Genomic DNA, 15,467 nt, shown 5'->3' with positions numbered 1-15,467 from the left:
CGGCGTCGGTGGGCCCGGCCGGCACCGGCCGGCGCTCGGCGGGACAGAAAATCTCCGTGGGGCCCGACGGACTCCCGAAGCGAGAGCTCCGTCTGGGCCCGGTCGCCTTTCGCGCCGGTCGTTTCGCTCCTCGTGGAACGAAACCCGAGTCGCGCGCGCTCGCCTCTGGGCCCGCTTGTCGCGTATTAAAGTGCAACCGCTTGAAATACATAATTGCCAGGGTGGCTCGATCGGAAACCGGAGACGGCCCAGGATTTCGATTGGTCAGGCCCACGTTTCTTCGACGGGCGACCGGGCCCCGGCTTCCTCGTTATTCCGCCATGGCTTTCAAAGGGGCCCCGGTAGAGCCACGTTGCAGACATTTTACACCGAGGGGGGAGTGGAAAGGCACACCGAAAGAAACGAGCAAATAGGGCCCAGAAGAGTGGGCCAGGCTGGGAACTTTCCATGGGCCTTAGCAGATTTTTCGCATGAACTCCTCGGGGTCTCGTGCGAGCCTCGACGACCGCTCGAAGAAGACCCACGCGTATTCATGAGAACCTCGGGAAGTGGGGCCCGACGAACACCCGCTGCCTGTAATCGCGCCGATAATACTCGATTTCTCGACCACTTGCGCTCTCTAGCCATCCGTCTCTCCTTTTTTCCCCCGTTTTTCCCCGGGTGTAGAGCCGGGAGAGGTTTTTTCGCGCAAGAAATCGAGCCATCTTGGAGCGCCTCCGTAGTGGGGCACAAAGGGCCCCCTTGTGCTCCGGACTGGGGAAGCAACAGCTTTCCATGGGGGAAATGGGCTGTTTTGACAACTAGTCGAAAAGACGTGTCCTTCGATTTGAAAGATCGATCCTGGAAGCGTTTCGCGCTTTTCTTGGCCTTTCATGTCGCTTATGAAGTGGCTTCCCCTGTTATCGGTCCGGCCGGCGAAGATGAAAGCAAGTTGGGTCAACGTTCGCAGGGTCGAAGAAACACGAAGACGTCCAGATCGATACAGGGATCGAAGAGCTTCGGCATAACTCCTCGGCATGGCGGTTAATGCGGATTCAAGTGGTGCGAACCATGGCGCTAATGTTATCCGACAAAGCCGGCACTGTTCGGCCTTCTCTCCCGCTGGGTCTTCGCGCGATCGGAAATGATATTGCCGCATGGCTAATTGAATACAACTTTCAATGTTTCGCCGCTGCGTGCACAATTTATCACTACGCCAGCGGGAAATCGCCCGAAGCGGCATCGGCGTTTGACTCCTAAGGGACCGTTCTTCTCGAGGTTAGGTGGTCCCTTTATCATCGAAGTTACCATATAACACCATCTAGCGCCCATTTAAGCGTGCAATATCTTTTCTAACGACTCGGTTAATTTTCAAAATATTTGTCGCGCCCGTTTTGTCATTCAATTCGTCGACAAAGCGAACGATATTCCCAAATGGTTGGTCGGTCTTTATTGAGCACCTTAAGGGGGACCGAAAGGAGACGTCACAAGGTTATGTCCAAGTACGCTTTTACTATCCTTTGTTAAAATAACGATCCATAAATCTCTTCTCATATGAGGAATTGAAAAAAGAAGTAGGTTCCAGATGCTTCGGTAGGGTTCCATTCGCTCCTGGAAACCCAAATGGTCCATTCCCAGATGTCGGCCACGTGTATGATTCGTACTAGAGGTCTCGAGTGAAAGAAAAAAAGGAAAAAAAAAATGAAAAGAGCTGGAAAAAGTAGGGAGGGAAAAATTCTACGCGCGACTAATATTTCTCTCCCCGTATCGGCCCTATTCTAAAGTGGACGGACATTCCCCCAGGAATACCAATTAACGTCCTAAATGGAGCACATCGAACCGTGACCAGGAAATCTTAAGTGCGGGGCCCACGGTTGTGCCTTTTTGGGAGACGTTTACCGACGAGGCAGTCTATGTAAACTTTTTACGGTCGTCATTCGGTATATTTGCGACCGGAGCCATGTCGGTGAAAGATCGCCGACCGAACGTGTCCACCGGAAGTGGCGACAGGAAGAAGGAGGACAAAATTGGACGTGATCGTTAGAAAGTCCATTGTCTTCGAGGGCGGTGGGGCCCTCAAAGAGTCGTCGATTATCCTGGCCGAACCGTAGATAATTCGCCGCTGGAAATGAGTTTAACGTTCTCTGCGTTTATTATTCCCCCGAGTGTTTGCGCAACACTTGCGGAGTTATACTGGGTGCATCTCATGTAATTTGTCGAGGGAAGAGGTAGTTACGGCCTCTCGTTACGTTCGAGACACCTTTGCTCGTAGTTCGCTCCGTATTACGCACTGCGCGCGTGTTATTCGGCTAGTAGTTACGTGGCGCGCAATTCAATGGCTCTTTTATGTTTACAGAGCGATTTCGAGCCGCAATGCCACGTGTTCCGGACCAAACACTTGCGAAAGCCTCGACCTTGTCATCTGTGCCACCAGGCGATGGTAAAACAGGCCTCCTGCTGCAGAGGTGAGTCGGTAAAGCCGGTTCCGCCGAGCGCGCGCGGCGCCATCTTGCCACCCACGGAGGAAGCGCATCATCAGTTTTCCTAGAAAAGTTTCGATTCCGAGACCTCGCGACATTGCACGGTTCTTGTGAAATTAGGTTTATCGTTTCCAAGGGATTTGTCAATGAAATGGGCAACGTAAATACATATAAAATAGCAGGGTAGAAGATTGAAATTCTGAAACTCGCAGTACGGGTAGTTAGTTTGCGCTCCGACCGTAAGATGGCGCCACGTTTCAAAGCTCGCTGTACAATCTCGAGAGTAATACCGATTCAGCCGGAATGTATCAAAGGAGTATAACGCTGCATCTTTCGCGAGATCTGAGTTCCTGATCGGGAAATAAAAACGCTTATAACCGAGTTTAAATGTAAAGTTACACTTAGACACTCTTTAACAGTGCATCCTTATTGGTCCATGCTCTTAACTTCGTGACGTTTCTTTTGCAGTGTGCAAGTACATCTGCCACAAGACCTGCGAGGAAAAGGTGCGTAGACGATCCATTTGAATATTCATCGATTTTTTATAAGGTCAGTTTAGCTGGGAAAACGGGAATGTCTAGGGACCTCGTTAGGGGGCCAATAATTGAACCCCTTAAGTTACGGCACAATTTGCACGAGACTCTTTTCTCCTTTGCGACCGCTTCGTCGCTTCCGGCTCGCTCGAGGGAATCTCGCCGGCACCAAAGGGTGACTCGAGTGCAACTAAAAAAGTGGGGAAAAAAAAGAAAAAGAAAAGAAAAGAAATTGGAAGCACCACTAACATTACGACAGAGTGCACTTCCATTCGCACTAGTGCCCCTTGCGGACCGCAGACCGAGGAGAGACAGCTTCCGGGAAGGAATAAACCTGGGGCCCCTTTTGTTGGCTACTTTTTGCCGCAACATTCCCCGTAGAAAATTTCGGGGCCCTCGCGGTTCCGGATGTTTTCGCTTCGAGACCGCCCATGGCGCGCCATGGAGGCCGGTAACATACGAACGAGGGTGTTGCTTACTTTACGCTCTTTATACGCGCTCGAGTGCCTCTCGTCATTGAGCACGAGCGAGATAGGTGCATTAAAGAGGAGGAGAAGACTCGGCGTATTTATTTTCCGCGTCCTAACCGCCAGCAGGGACGGAAGAGACGCGGCGCGTGGGCGTAGAAAAAATTCTAAATGTCTAAATTCTAACGATATTGCCGTTAAAGGTGGATAAAGGTTTCCTTGCATCTCCAGCTGGGCTCTTGGCAGACCAGGTATCGAGATGCACCGGAGCCGCTGCGTTCCTCTCCGAATGGAGCGGTGCAGACTGCGAGTCTCCGTTCTCCGAAGATGCAGACGGTAACGGAATGGCCAACTGGACTCCGGGAGACAGGCCGGCCGTAAAAAGAGGGAGATTCATTTATATTGTGCGCTGGTACAGCGTTCCCGCGCGCGGAACGGTAGCTCAAGAGAGGCGGAAAAACTTACGCAACTTGCGCCTAGACCCCGGGCTCTCAAGGCTCCGATGGTCTAACGCGAAGACGGCCCGAAGACCCCGGATACCTAAGGCCTGCAACACCGAGGGTCCACCTCGAAGTAGACCCCGACGTCTCTAACGACCGCGAGAATCCGCGGAAAGGATACCTCGAGAGACAGAAACGTTGTCCTGGTGGAAAAGTACGTTTCACAGAATCATGAAAAGCATCTAAAACAGTCCCCATTGCGAAGGTATATGGACTAGAGTGTATCCCAAGTAAATTAGACCAAGGGGAACAGGGTCAGTTGCGTGAATTAATTTGTGGACCCTAATGGCGTGTACCAAACTTGTTGGAGAGAGTTGTATAGGAGAACTCGTAGTTTCTCAATTGGCTGAAACGTTATCCTGGCAAGACCTACATTCCACGGAATTATGAAGAGCTTCGGGGCAGTTTCTATCATCAACGTATATGGTACCGGGCTGTGAACTAATTAACCCCGGCCAAGAAAGACGAATTAATCATTGAACTCGGACTGCGGGTAAGAAATTTGTTATCACGCTTTGTATCAAATGGTTCATGGTTTTACAAAACGTGTTTAATCGCTGCGAAGCCGATGCATCGATTCGGAATCTCACTATTATATAAAATTTGTTGAGGGATTTTGTACAAGGCCCCTCAGTTTGACAAGAAGTGTTGATTTTCAGCAAAGTTGATACGTCATATCAGGGGCTCCCTGTTGTACCAAACTTGTTAGAGATTCAAAACTTTTCGCAGTTTTACAAGGAATATCGATTTTCCGCGAAGCTGATACATCGTATCTGGATCTCCCTGTTGTGTCAAACTTGTTAGAGATCCTTGTACAGGACTCCTCTCAGTTTTCTAAGAAAAGTCGATTTTTCGCGAAGTCGATGCATCCTATCAGAGTCTTCCCGTACCAAACTCGTTAGAGATCCTTGTACAGGACTCCTCTCAGTTTTCTAAGAAATGTCAACTTTCTGCGAAGTCAATGCATCGGCTAAGAGTCTGTCTCCCTGTTGTACCTAACTTCTAAAAGGGTTTTGTACGTAGGATGTCTCAGTTTAGTGCAAGATCTCTCGCAGCTTCGCAAAAAGCATTGATTTTCCGCGAAGCCGAAGCATGGACTCGGAATTTCTCTTCTGTACCAAACTTGTTAGAAATCCTTGCACAGTCCCCCTTTCAGTTTTACAAGAAATGTTGACTTTCCTTGAAGCCGATGCATCGGTTCAGAATCTCTCTGTTGCTACAAATTTATTAGAAATCGTCACACAGGATCACTTTCGATTTTTCAAGAAGTAATAATATGCGCAAAGCCGATGCATCGTATCAAGATCTCCCTGCCGTGCCAAACTTAATCGAGGTCCTTGCACAGGACCCTTTTTAGTTTTTCAAGAAGCGTCGATTTTCCTTGGAGCCGATGCATCGATTTAGAATCTCTCTGTTGCTTCAAATTGATTAGAAATCGTCACACAGGACCCCTTTCATTTTCCAAGAAGCTTCGATTTTCCTTGGAGCCGATGCATCGGTTCAGGGTCCCTCTCGCTGGCTCGCGGCTCTCAGGGGTCACGTCGTGCCGCGCGGCGAGCCTCCAGGAGATTCCACTCGACCGGACGAGTTTTGCGGGCCGCGCGGCCGCGCACACCCGACGCTCGAGGAGGACTCCGAGCTCCGGCGCGGAGCGGAGAAGCCGTCGAGAACTCGAGCGCGCGCCGCGCCGGCTCCAGTCCGCGGGAAGACCTCCGCCGCGACGCACACGCGCCGACCCTCTCTCTCTCCACGTCCCCGTGTCCGGTCCCGGCGAAAAGAACCCCTCTCGCGCGCAAATTTCCGGCCGAACAAGAGGAGCTCCCCTTGGGGTTCCGCGGTACCGAAATGGCGGCGCGCCGCGTCACCGGGGAGTAGCCGGGCCGAGGGCGGATTCCTGCCGCGCCGACCTTGGCCGGGGAACGACCTGCGGATAGAAGCCCGTTTTGGCATCCGGACCGGGTCTGGGACCAGATGACGACCGCGACGGCGGCGACGCTTGCGGCGGACACGAGGAAGAGAACCAACAGGAACACCACCCCGACATGAACGGTCCCGAGGTACGGCGTCCGGTTCCATAAAAAGATTTCCCCTGACCGACTAGATCCAATCGGCTGGATTACCTCGTTTCAGGGTTCATTTTCTCACATTTTTATTTTAACGTAGATGTTATTTTAATCGGAATGCGGGGGATTAACGGGGCCCGTTAAAGGAAGGTACCGACGAGTTACGCGCTCGCGGATGAGCCGTAATCTCGCGAAGTAACGTCCCAAGCCCGAGGCACGTGTCCGCCGCGGTCGGAGCAGCGAGCGGCAACGCGTTCGGAATAACACTGATAGTAAATGGATTATTAAACGCGATTGGAGGTTGCTTTGTAAACAATCGATAACGCAACAAGGACGCACCGAAGGTTACCAGCGGGGAGCGAGATAAAGACGAATTCTCGCCATTGTCCGCGGAGTCACGTTCAACCCTTTCGCGGGTCCAACTCCCAAAGCGAGTCTCCGGCACTCTTGCCGGTTACTTTCGCGTATCGAATTGAATCGTACCGTAGCCGACGTGCGAACGTAATCGGACCCCGAGGGGTTAAACGCTGACGAACGTTACGACGTTGTTACGGCAACGTGCGGCGAGGACCGATTCGCTCGTTCTCGACGTCGAGTGACGTCAGCGACGACGCCGACGACTTTTCGCTCTCCCGAGAAGGCCTCGATAGAATCGCTCTTTCGGACCGCCTTTAGGGTTGGCCGGGTACATAGTCGCTGTACGTCATCGATGATTCCTAGATTTTCTTCTACGTCATCGATGATTCCGAGATTTTCTTCTACGTCATCGATGTTTCCGTGATCGAGGGACAGAGAGAGTCACCGAGAGACTGCAGGTCGGGGCAGGAATAGGGCCCCGCGTCTCTCTCTCCGGTCCTTTCCTTCCCCGTGTCGCGGACCGGTCTGACGGCGGCACGGAACCGGACTTCCCCGAGCGGCCGGACCGTCCTCGACTACCCCGCGCTCGGCCGGGCTCGGCCGCCCTCGGGCGCACTCGGCCCTCCTCGTCGGCGCTCGGCCGCGCTCGACCGCGGGCTCGAGTCGAGACCTCGCAGATTAGATAAGGCCAGACGCGCCCCGACTCCCGGGGGGGAAGGGGGCGCGCTTTCCGTCTCCGGCTGGCCCTTGCCGCTTCTTTGCCGCGACTCCTAGCCGGTATTTTCTGTCGAGGGCACGCGCGCCATCTTCCCCCGCACCCTCCCACTGCCATTCATCCCGGACGACCGATCCTCTCTTCGCGGCGGAATTGAACTCCGAATGTTACGATTGGTCGCGGAAATGTGGAGATATGCCGGAAACGGGGAGCGGAAAAAGAACGCCGGGGCAGAGTCCTGCTTCTCTTTTGAGCGTCGGGCACGGGTTAGGTTAAATAAAAATGGCCGACTCGGGCGGGGAGGACCGGGGACTTTACCTGTCTCTTCCCCGAACGATTGCTCCTTTCCGTTTGCTCGGGCAAACAAGGTGGATCGTCGGTCTCAAGGTCGCCTCGGAATTCGAGACGTATATATTTTTTTTCTCTCGGTCGTCTTGCGAACAAAAATGTCTACGGGTCTACCGTGGGGGTAAAGCAATAGTTAGTTCATTTTTAGACAATTTTCGGGATATACCGCAAGATATAATCAAAGTCATACCAGAGAAATAACTTCAAATTGGCAAACAAGGAACTTAAGGTGAAGGGAAACCCTCTTCGAGTTAGTCGATTCGAATTAGACCCTTTTTTCTTTTTAAAGATGTTGGACCTAATCGTCTAAACTTTGACACGTGACTCGTGAGCACCTAGGAATTAGCCTGACATTATCAAAGTTTGGATTTCTGAAAGAGATGTCTTATTTAGCCTGGACCAGAACTAAAATGGCGTCGAGCTCTCATATGTTAATCAATATCCAATTATCGAAGGCTCTGATATGAAATTATTTACCTCTACAGATGTATGCATATGTATATGGGGATGAGTTAATTCCCCCTTTCGAGGGAATGAGAAATCGACGGCATAAAAGTCGGCCGAGTTCTTTCTGGCCCTCTTGGCATTTTAGAAGATGGACAGTGGGGCCGAGTAATATTAATTTTTCTTCGGGAGAACGGACGGCCTTGGCTAAAAATGCCTAACATCGAAGAGGAACGACGTCGAGGAACGGAGGCTCGCCTGTAAATCTCTTCGCGAATGCGACTACTCCTTTCCATTTGCTTCGGCAAACAAGTTCGAACGACGGTCTCAAGGTCGCCGAGGCGTTTTCTGCGCCCCTCCTTCGTTATCGGCGCGAAATGCTTTTCGTTTTCACGACGCCGAAACTCGCCTGGAATCCGAGAAGGAACGGACGATCGTCCGATTCGAACAATTTCCGAAGCGAGGCTTTACAGGAGGACGGGGCGCTACGTCAAGGGAGAAATCAGTACAAACGCGGACGAGATTTACGGCGGCGCCGCTTCCGAAAGAGAATTCACGTCGCCGTCGGATAGCCGTGTTACATACGTGATCAGAAATCAGTATACATGAGTATTCGAGTCGTCGTGTACGCGCCACCAGAAATATGCATACCGGCGAGCCGGAATTTCATGTACAATGTGGACGAAATTCCGCGACCCGATCTCGTGGGGAAAGAGTCGACGCCAAGTCGACTTCGGTTGTACCGAACGTCTTTATTTAATTATGTCGAAAACGAATGGAAAAAAGAAATCGAAAATACCGAGATGGAGGGGAAACTTCATGTACGATATGCACGAAATTCCGCGACCCGATATCGCGGGGAAAGAGTCGACGCCATGTTGGCTTCGGTTATACCGAACGTCTTTATTTAATTATGTTGAAAACGAATGAAAAAAAAATGTTGGCTTCGGTTATACCGAAAGTCTTTATTTAATTATGTTGAAAACGAATGAAAAGAACAAAAATCGAAAACACCGATTTGGAGGGGAAATTTCATGTACAATATTCACGAAATTCTGGGATCCAATCTCGCGAGGAAAGAGTCGACGCCATGTTGGCTTCGGTTATACCCAACGTCTTTATTTCATTACATTAAAAACAAATGAAAAAAAAAGAAAAATTGAAAACGCCGAGATGGAGCAGAGAGAAGGGAACAGAGGACGAGGGTCTACTTTCGGGAAGAGCCGCTTATCCGTTTGTAAGGTCTCCTGTCGGCACGACACAAAGGGGAGCGGCCGGCGTAACGGCGAGTTAACGAATCGTGCGAATAGGTTATAGCTACTCGTAACCTCGCGACGGGCCTCGGCTCTCGGAATACAGAACTCGATTTTTCCGTCCCGTTGACTTTACTATTCCGCTTCGATATTCCATTACTTTTTTCTCTTCTGGTTTTCTACGGTAATAACGAAACGTATCGGCGGTCGAGAGAGGGGCGAGCGGCGACGCGCCGTTGCGACGCAGAAACGGTTTCGTTAACGAGCGCAACGCCGAGAGGGCCGGCGCTCCTACGCGCACTAATCGCATTAAATTGCGGTTTCGATGCTCCCTCGTTGGTCGCGTTACCGAGTGACCTCGTTCGAATTGGCCCGCCTTAACGGCGTGCGCGCAAGAAAGTGCCCGACCGTTCAACCGTGGACCCGGCGACCCGCTCGAGGAAGAGGGCCCGCGACCTCGCGATCGCGGACGCGGCTAACGGCCCGTGGAGCATGCAAATGGAGGCCAGAACGTCTTAACTTGGGTCCCGATCTGGGAACCCTAATAAGGCTCGATCGGACATGCGAGGGGAATTAATTAGACTCTAATACTGGGAGGACCGAATCTCCGTCCCCGGAGTTTAGTGTGAAATCTTCCGAGATTATCCCGTTCCCCTTAATTGCTCGGGTTTAACGGCTCGCCGTTGAGCGCGAGAATAAATGGCACGTTGCAAATACTATCCAACGATATAACCCTGTTGTAGCTCCTGTCCATCGGCATGGAACCGATACAGCTCCTTCCAATCGCCACGGCGGTGCGGTACCAACTGTAGCTACTGTCTGTCGTTGCAGCCCTGTCGTAGCTACTGTTTGCCGAGGCAACACCGATACCGCCGCCGCTTGACACCGATATTTCATTGAAACTACTTTCGTCGCGCAACACCAATAATGAAATATCGGCCGAATGTGGGAATTCTGTCCGACGCGACAGAGCGATTGGAGCTACTGTCGAATCAGTGTCACAGCTACTGTCTAACCCGATATCGTTGACGCTACTGCAAGAAAGGGTAGAGCGGTTGCAACGACTGTCTATCGCGATAACCGCTACCGCGTTGCTGTAGCTACTGTTCGACATGACAGTGGTGCAGCTACTGTCTGACGTGACAGTGTCGCATCTACTCCGGGACAACCCTGTAGCAACTGATTTCTAACGCGATGCCTCTCACGTCGGTGCTATCTAACTCCAAACTACTGCCGCAACTCCTGTCTAACACGGATGCGGCGCACGCCGTCAGTAGCTACGGTCGCTAACGGGTGCTCGACCGCTTCGAGCTACCTCCGGCACGAAGCTCCGGAGAGCGGCTTCTCTCGCCCCCTCGTCGAGCGTCGGTCCCGTTGGTCCCGGCGGGAACTCTCCTCGACGAGTCACGTACCCCGCGGTAGATCATTCCGGATCGCGAAACCCCGATGGCGAGCCAACGGCGCGAGTAATCGGTCCTATTAATCACGGGGAAAACGAGCTTATTCGCGCGCGCGCGGGCATCGATCGCGCGCCGAACCTACCGAAAGGCCGCGCGCGGCCGGAGGAGCGCGCGAGCCCCAAGTAGAAGTACGCGCGCGTGGGCGCCGGGCGGCGCTGCGATCGACCCCGCGATCTCGCCGTGACTCACGAGCCTCGCGTGAAACCGGTAGGCGAGCCGAGGGTTATGTGCTCGCCGCCGTGTCTATGACCGGCCCGTGCCTCCCGGACTCTCGAGGAAACGGCCCGAGGACCTTTCAGGTCTTGAAATCGGAAATTCCTGCCGGATCGGCCACGAGAAGTGGCCTTACCGCGAGCGGCAGCGTCGCGGAAAGAAATGCACTTTTGTCCCCCCGTAGAGCGGGGGCGCGCTTACGTAACCGCGTAATCTAATCGATACGCTATCTGCCGAAGTATTACCGTAATGAAGAGGAGAGGCTCCCTTTCGGCGCAACTTCTATTTACGTTACCGCGCTTCGCGGCGATCCTTATCGCCCGTAACGTTGCGGAACGCGATGAGAAGTTCCGTTCCATCGGCCGCGTTTAACGCGTTCAGGCTGGAGGGGATATATAGTTTTGCGCAGAATAATCATTCAGAGCGCACGGTGGAGCGCTCCGAGTTGTAATCATTAATAACAAGCGATTCGCGAGCTAGCTCGACTCCGAACCGATAAGACGAAGCCGCCTCGAAGGCCTTATCGGTTACGTCTTAACGCTTACGCTCTCTCGGCCAAAGACTCTTGCCAAGGAGCGCGGGTTTCATTCTTTGACCCCCTTGGCGATTGCCAGCGATCGAAGTCGGTTATCGACATAAATACGAGGCTAACGACACGCGGGACCGCGACGACCGGGCGGGATTAAGTCGAGAGCCCTGAAAGGGAGGAATCAAAGGGTCCCGATAGTCGGCGTTTTATTGCCGGAATTAACGATTAGCCGGTGGGCTTTATCTCTTGCCGTTTAATTGAGTCCCCACTCGCGGTACTTTCAGGACACGAGATATCGAGACGCCCCCCAGCAGATCCAGGATCAATGGAGGGTCGACCCCTCCAGGACGTCCCGGACAGCGAACGGGTCCTTCCCGACGCCGGCGACGACTACGCCGACCTCGATGATGGTGGGGAACAGAGTTAGGACCGACTCGAGGATCGACGCCAGGATCGACGCTAGGATCGATGCCAGGAACGACGCCAGGACCGACGCCTCGACGGTGCACTCAACTCCCAGCTCCAGCCCCAGCCCCACCAACGGACAGCGGGTGAGTCGTTTCTCAGAGTTTCGGAGTTGAAAAGCCTCGGCAGGAAATCCCGGGGATTTCTCCCCGTCCTTGGTGGTCCTTCCCTAAGGAAGAAAATATCTCAGGGGAGTTTAAGAGCCGCGGATTTTCCCCTTGATCGATCTAGGGCTCGCGGCGTGATAAAACGAGAGACTCGTATCCTCATCCGCGTGGCCGTTCCAACCAGCCGAGATGGGCCAAATTTCGGCCGTTTAACGCGAGATGGGATGGCTACTATTTTTCCCTTTTTATCCCCTGCAGTCGGACGCGCGTCCATTTCAAAGGGTCCATCTCATTCTGGGCCGGGAGAGGCAAAAGCGAAAAAAGAAAAGGGTAGCTTTCCATCGATCCGCTGCACGTCCGCGGAGGAACGCAACGCTACGCCTCTTTTATTTCGATCCGCACCCATCCGCGCCCAACTGTGCCCATCCACACCCATTGGTGTACGCATCGATACGCGTCCATGGCCTCCTCCGATGGAAGGAGGAACGAAACGGGCCGAACGGAATAGAACCTAACGGATCGGGAATGGGAACAGCCGGCGACTTCGCAGTCCGATCGTTCCTGGACCTCCTCGGGGAGAATCGAAAGGGGTCAAAAGGGGCTTCAATGGAGGATGCAAACTAGGCTTATCAGGATTTATCAGCGAAACGGAACCCAAACCGAAAGGAGGTCACCTCGGACAGCTTCATTTCCGTGATTTAGATTCTCTCACCTCTGTCCGAAAACACCTTAGAGTGATACCTGGAAGGGTCCTGATGTTTGTTGGAGAGGGAACCAGTTAAAACGGGGATACGTCCAAATATGGACATAGAATGCACGAACTCTGCACGGCGTTTTCAATATGGAGGCAGTAGAAATAAGAAAAAAGAAAGAGGGGCTGTTCTCTTGCTCTTTTCCTCACCTTTTACGTGAAAAGTTCCGCGGCACGATATGGCAACTGCTTATCTAATAGCAAAATGATAAGGAGGGAGAGAGAAGAAAGAGATAGCCCCTCTGTTCGCTCTTTTCTTTCTGTTGCCTTCACACGAATATCAAGGGAATGGTTGCGTTTCCGGGATCCATATATCCTAGGTCCACGTTTCGGACGGCACTGGACGACCTGGAAGGTACCTTGACGTTCGTTGCGTGGTCGAAAGTCGTGGATACCTACCGGAGCGGGTACGTCGGCGTATTTACGGCACGTACAAGTACCGCGCCGTCCTTCGTCGGGCAGACAATTGGTTGCCACTTGATTCGGCTGGAATTTCGAAGCACCTGGAATTCCGTAATGCTTTCCAGGTCGATTTTCCCGGTCTCAGGAGACACGCAGAGGCTTCCAGCGTTTGCATTCCGTATGCGCATCGCGTATAGTTTCTCTAATTCATCCATTTACCGCACGGTTGGTTGGAGTCCAGGGAACCGGATTGCGCGGCTGTGCGCGTTGAGCGGAGTCAGGACCTCGTGTAAAAGTCACTCGGACTTAACCTAGTTTGCTCAGGGGACGGTATTACCCTAGTGTGCCCGTGTCGGACTTGCAATTGCACGCGCCGTGGACCTCCGTGTACAAAATCTGCAAGGGGAATGACTAGGACCTAGCCAGGATGCGAACCTATCGATGTAGGACCCTGCCTGAAAAGTCATACTTTTCCATGTAGCTCACCAAGGATATTCCAAGTTGGCCCAGTAAAGAAAGAATCGAGCGCAATTACGTCGAATCGTAATTAAATGTTGAATAGGACCTAGTTAGGCGCTGACGTGAAACGCCTGGACAAAATTTTCTTGGGTAACAAATTCTTACTAGGTCTTGACGTTAACCAGGAAAAATTGACTTGGGTGGAGGACCCAGTCCTAACCAAGGTCTGTCTTAACTATGGATGGAAATGACGTGGAAGTCTCAGCCAGTTTTTGGGTATAGCCTGGCATTTCATAATCAGTTCTCCACATAGGCCTGTTCATCTAGAAAACCTGTAAGAGTGCTAAACAGGACCTGGTTACTTTTACTGGGCCAACATTGGAACGTCACACTTTTCCATGTGAAGCTCAGCTAGCATGTTCTATGTTGACCCGATAAAGAAAAAATCGAACAAAATTACGATGCGTAATTAAATCGTTAGTTGGTCTTAGCACTAACGAGAAGAGACTAGATTAAAATCTTTTCGGGTGCCAGATTAAATCCTAACCAGTCCTTACCTTGGCGTTAACCAAGGAAACGTTTCCGATACACGATCTAGTGGTAATTAGTGTTCCTAGCTATGGAAGGGAGCTCCTTGTAAATCTCAGCTAACATTTACTAGTCAATGTTTCACCTGGTTTTAAACTTGCTTTCTGTTGATACATCCGATGTATTGGGACCCTTTGAGGTGACCAATTTTACACTTTGGGATGGTTAAGAACACCAAAGACAATGGTGGAAAAATCCGACTCCCCTCGTTCTCGGCGTTGGGACGGTCAAGGACAGTCCGGGACGATCGAGGTCAGTTTAGGATCGTTTAGGACGCTCGAGGACGACGGTGGGAAAAAAGGAAGAGCCTCCCCTCGTTCCGGGTCGGCGTTATACGGGCGCAGGCGCGAGTCGACCCCTCCGGAGTTCCCTCCTTTTTAACCCTTGCAGCCTGGCTCGGAAAACGTCACTCGCGCGCCGGGAACGGCCACGAGGAGGTCGGGGACGACCGCGCGCGATGTTCCGTTCCACGTGCGAACGGTTCCGTCGTTTTATCCGTCTAACGTGACGTCAGTTACCGCGCGTCGTACGTCGCTGCGAGATAGACGACGGTGGCCAATCTCCGGTTCGCCATGTTCTCCACCCTCGACGTTTGTGCGGCGTGCTGGGTGAGGTCTAGTTCCATAAGTAAAGGATTTGCGAGAGATAAGTCAACATTCGGTGGCAAAATGGTAGCGAGGAATCGTAGCTTAGTGGGTTATCACCGATCTTTCGAAACGTACGAGAGATCGACCTTGGGGCGAGATCGAGTTGGCCAATGGTCGGTCGATTAGGCGGAATGGTCACGGACACGTCGGGCCTTTTTACGTTTCGGGCGTTATCTCGCGGTTTCCGATCCGGCCCGACTCCTGATCGACGCCGATACGCTCTCGATCTTCCTCGGTCTGGCTCGACGTTATCGGCTCGAGTGCGCGCGCAACCGCGAAGCGTGCCGGCGCATCGCGCGGGTCGCGTCATCGGTTATTCTTGCTGGCCTCTTATCGCGCGACTCGGCTGCGCGGACGCGCGAAGACCTAGAAATAGTCGAAGCGGAAGCGGAAGTCGCCCGCGGGACACCCTATCGGGAAACGGGATAACCAGGAAGCGGTTTCACCCTGACCTCCCGAGGCCTTCTCCGATTCTGCTCTCCGCGGTGGGCTTCTTTTTCTCGCCCGGGCTCTCCGCGGCGCGCCGGTCCGTCGCCTCCGCGACCGCAGATGCAGCTGCGGCGATTTCAAAAAATCGAAATCCCACCGGGTCGACCGCACACCCGAGACGGGGCGTCGCGACGGTAGGCCGTCTTGGGCCCACTCGCGGGCGAGTTTTTTTCTCCCCCGGGTTATGCATCGGTAAAATATTCAAACCAATTCAAGCA

At 52.7% G+C, this 15,467-nt stretch overlaps 1 protein-coding gene across 6 annotated transcripts in view; it reads left to right on the top strand.

Annotated features, from left to right (window-relative positions):
* LOC105704496 (tensin-3) overlaps positions 1–15,467 on the top strand; it is a 58,074-nt gene that overhangs the window by 15,276 nt on the left and 27,331 nt on the right. For 5 of the 6 annotated variants that reach the window (XM_012433771.2, XM_023434264.1, XM_023434260.1 and 2 more), the window contains exons 2-4: positions 2,336–2,444; positions 2,928–2,965; positions 11,626–11,892. In XM_012433771.2, coding sequence (XP_012289194.1) covers positions 2,336–2,444; positions 2,928–2,965; positions 11,626–11,892 — 414 coding nt within the window. Of the gene's footprint in view, positions 1–2,335; positions 2,445–2,927; positions 2,966–5,617; positions 6,017–11,625; positions 11,893–15,467 lie in introns of those variants that run through there. The other variant, XM_023434262.1, reaches the window with a different exon arrangement.

This window comes from Orussus abietinus, unplaced genomic scaffold (genome assembly GCF_000612105.2).
Source record: "Orussus abietinus isolate OABI.00-Male unplaced genomic scaffold, Oabi_2.0 scaffold6, whole genome shotgun sequence".
Classification (NCBI taxonomy): Eukaryota; Metazoa; Arthropoda; class Insecta; order Hymenoptera; family Orussidae; genus Orussus; species Orussus abietinus.
The sequence above is the reverse complement of the archived record's forward strand: the minus strand, read 5'-3'. Positions and strand labels throughout refer to the sequence as shown.